A 2,199-nucleotide genomic window follows, 5' to 3' on the forward strand; every position below is an offset into this window, starting at 1 on the left:
AGGCATCAGTAATCCGACTCCTGCTAGCTCTGTGACCTTGGAAAATCGTTTACCCATTGTTGCCACAGTTTCTTCATCCAAGAAGGGAGTCTGATCATCATCCATACAGCACTTTCAGAGTGACTGAGAGAGTCATCGCTAATTATGCCGTGACCGTAGCCAGGGTGGCCCCAGTAAATCAGGGCATGTGGTCACCATAATAACAGTGTCCATGCTATTAGGGTGCACGTGACATCAGTCAACATGGTTGGCAGGAGGTGCTATTAGGTATGTGGGCATGACGCCAGGGACTGTATCTTCCCATTGACTCTCAGAATACCTGGGTTGCAGGGTTGCTGTCTTAGGAACCTGCCACCCCATCCACCCTCGAGCAGTACCTTGATTGCTCCAGTTGATATCTGGATCTCGTGGAGCCTCCTCATGGTTCCATCACGGTCAACAAAGTAGGATGATGCGAGCTGGTGCAGAGCTTCAACACTTTGAGTGGCATTCCCTGACTTCCTGTCGAGGCGACTTTTGTCCATGTACATGGTCAAGGCCTCCTCCCCTGCATGGAAAGGAAAGACGCTCAGGTAGCCTGTCCAGCTCTGGCAGCCTGTCCAGGGTGAGAGGAATGGCTCCAGAGCCTGGAGGCTGAAAATACCCTCAAACCTCCCGCTAATGTTGCCCAAATTTCCATCTGCCCCTGAAAATCAAGGGCACAGTGAAAGAAAAATAGTCCATAACTAGCTATAAGTACCAAGCTCTGTTAAGATAAAAATTATGGAAAAATTCTTAGTCATCAAGTCCAACCCCTACTAATCCACTTCATAGCTCTCACCAGCATCATTTCGTAACTCACCTCCTCTTTTTGAGGTTCAGTCTCTTCTGTAAATTGATGAGTTTGCCAAAGATGGCCCTTTCCCATTCCTCTCTCCTCCTCCTCCTCATCATCCAGTTCCTCCTTTTCCTCCTCTCATCTCTCCCCTCTCCTCTTCCCTCCTTCCTTCCTCCTTTCCTTTCTCTCTTTCTCCCTCCGCTACCCCTTCCTAGCCAGACTGATGAATGAATGGACAGATGGATTGATATATGGCTAAAGATAGATAGGTAGGTAGATAGATACATAGTTTAGAAACAGAGATAGATAGAAAGGAAAACCTGTGCTTGTATATATAGAAAAGCATACTATCTATATTAGCCAGTTCTTTTCTCTTATACAAAGCCCAGTGATTATTATATAGTAGTCAGCAAATACTTAATTCATCATGTTTCTTTCTTAAATACCTACATAAACCAGGCTCTATGTTTCTGAGCGAGCAGTGGAGGTTCCATTGGAGAAGAGGGGAGATGGCAAGAGAGTTAAATACAGGAAGGGGGAAGATGAGAGAAAGAGAGAGAGAGAGAGAAAGAGATAGAGACAGAGACAGAAACAGAGAGACAGACCAAGAGGCAGAGACAAAGAGAGAGATGAATATATAAACTTATACATATTACCCCATGAAATTTTCCTTAGAAAGACATACGTAGATTAATAATAGTACTAAATTAGATAAATAATAGTACTAAATAACATCTTATTTGGATAACAACATGTTTCACCAGAACTTCAGAAAGGAAGCTTCAGATATGCCTACTAAACAGACTCTGATCATTGCACATCTGGTTTCGCCCTATATGAACTGTGAACTTGGGGACGTTTCTTAAGATCTCTGTTCCTCAGACTATTCATTAACAATCTCAGGAGAAGAATAGCACCTACTCTATAGAGTTATTAAGAAGAATAAATTAATTAATTCACATAAAGTCTCTGTATCAGTGTCTGGTTAGTTGTACAAATCAAAAACCATTTGGAGTAGAAGTAAAACGCAGTCTCTGCTACCAGACTGCCTGGACTTGAACTATAGACTGCCTGGACTTGGACTATAGACTGTCTGGACTTGAACTAGCTGTATGAGCAAGTTGCTTACCTTCTCTATGCTTCACAGTTTCTTCTTGTGTAAAATTGGGGTTACTACCTGTACTTACTTACCTCATAGACTTGTCAGAGGATTAAATTAGTTAATTACATAAAGTTCCTGAACCCTGCCTGGCACATAGTAAGTACTATGGAAGTGTTAACTACTGTTATTTGATCGCTGTGAAATATCAATTGTACGAGATTCGTCTTAACATCTCATCAACCCAATACAATAGGATAATCAGAGAACTAACACTATCAAC

General features: G+C 42.3%; 1 protein-coding gene across 1 annotated transcript in view; it reads right to left on the reverse strand.

Annotated features, from left to right (window-relative positions):
- BRINP1 (BMP/retinoic acid inducible neural specific 1) overlaps nt 1-2,199 on the reverse strand; it is a 186,647-nt gene that overhangs the window by 65,916 nt on the left and 118,532 nt on the right. Inside the window, exon 4 of the mRNA XM_011360967.1 lies at nt 378-547. Within this exon, the coding sequence (XP_011359269.1) occupies nt 378-547 (170 nt within the window). The remainder of the gene's footprint in view (nt 1-377; nt 548-2,199) is intronic.

This window comes from Pteropus vampyrus, unplaced genomic scaffold (genome assembly GCF_000151845.1).
Source record: "Pteropus vampyrus isolate Shadow unplaced genomic scaffold, Pvam_2.0 Scaffold61, whole genome shotgun sequence".
NCBI classification, from domain to species: domain Eukaryota; kingdom Metazoa; phylum Chordata; class Mammalia; order Chiroptera; family Pteropodidae; genus Pteropus; species Pteropus vampyrus.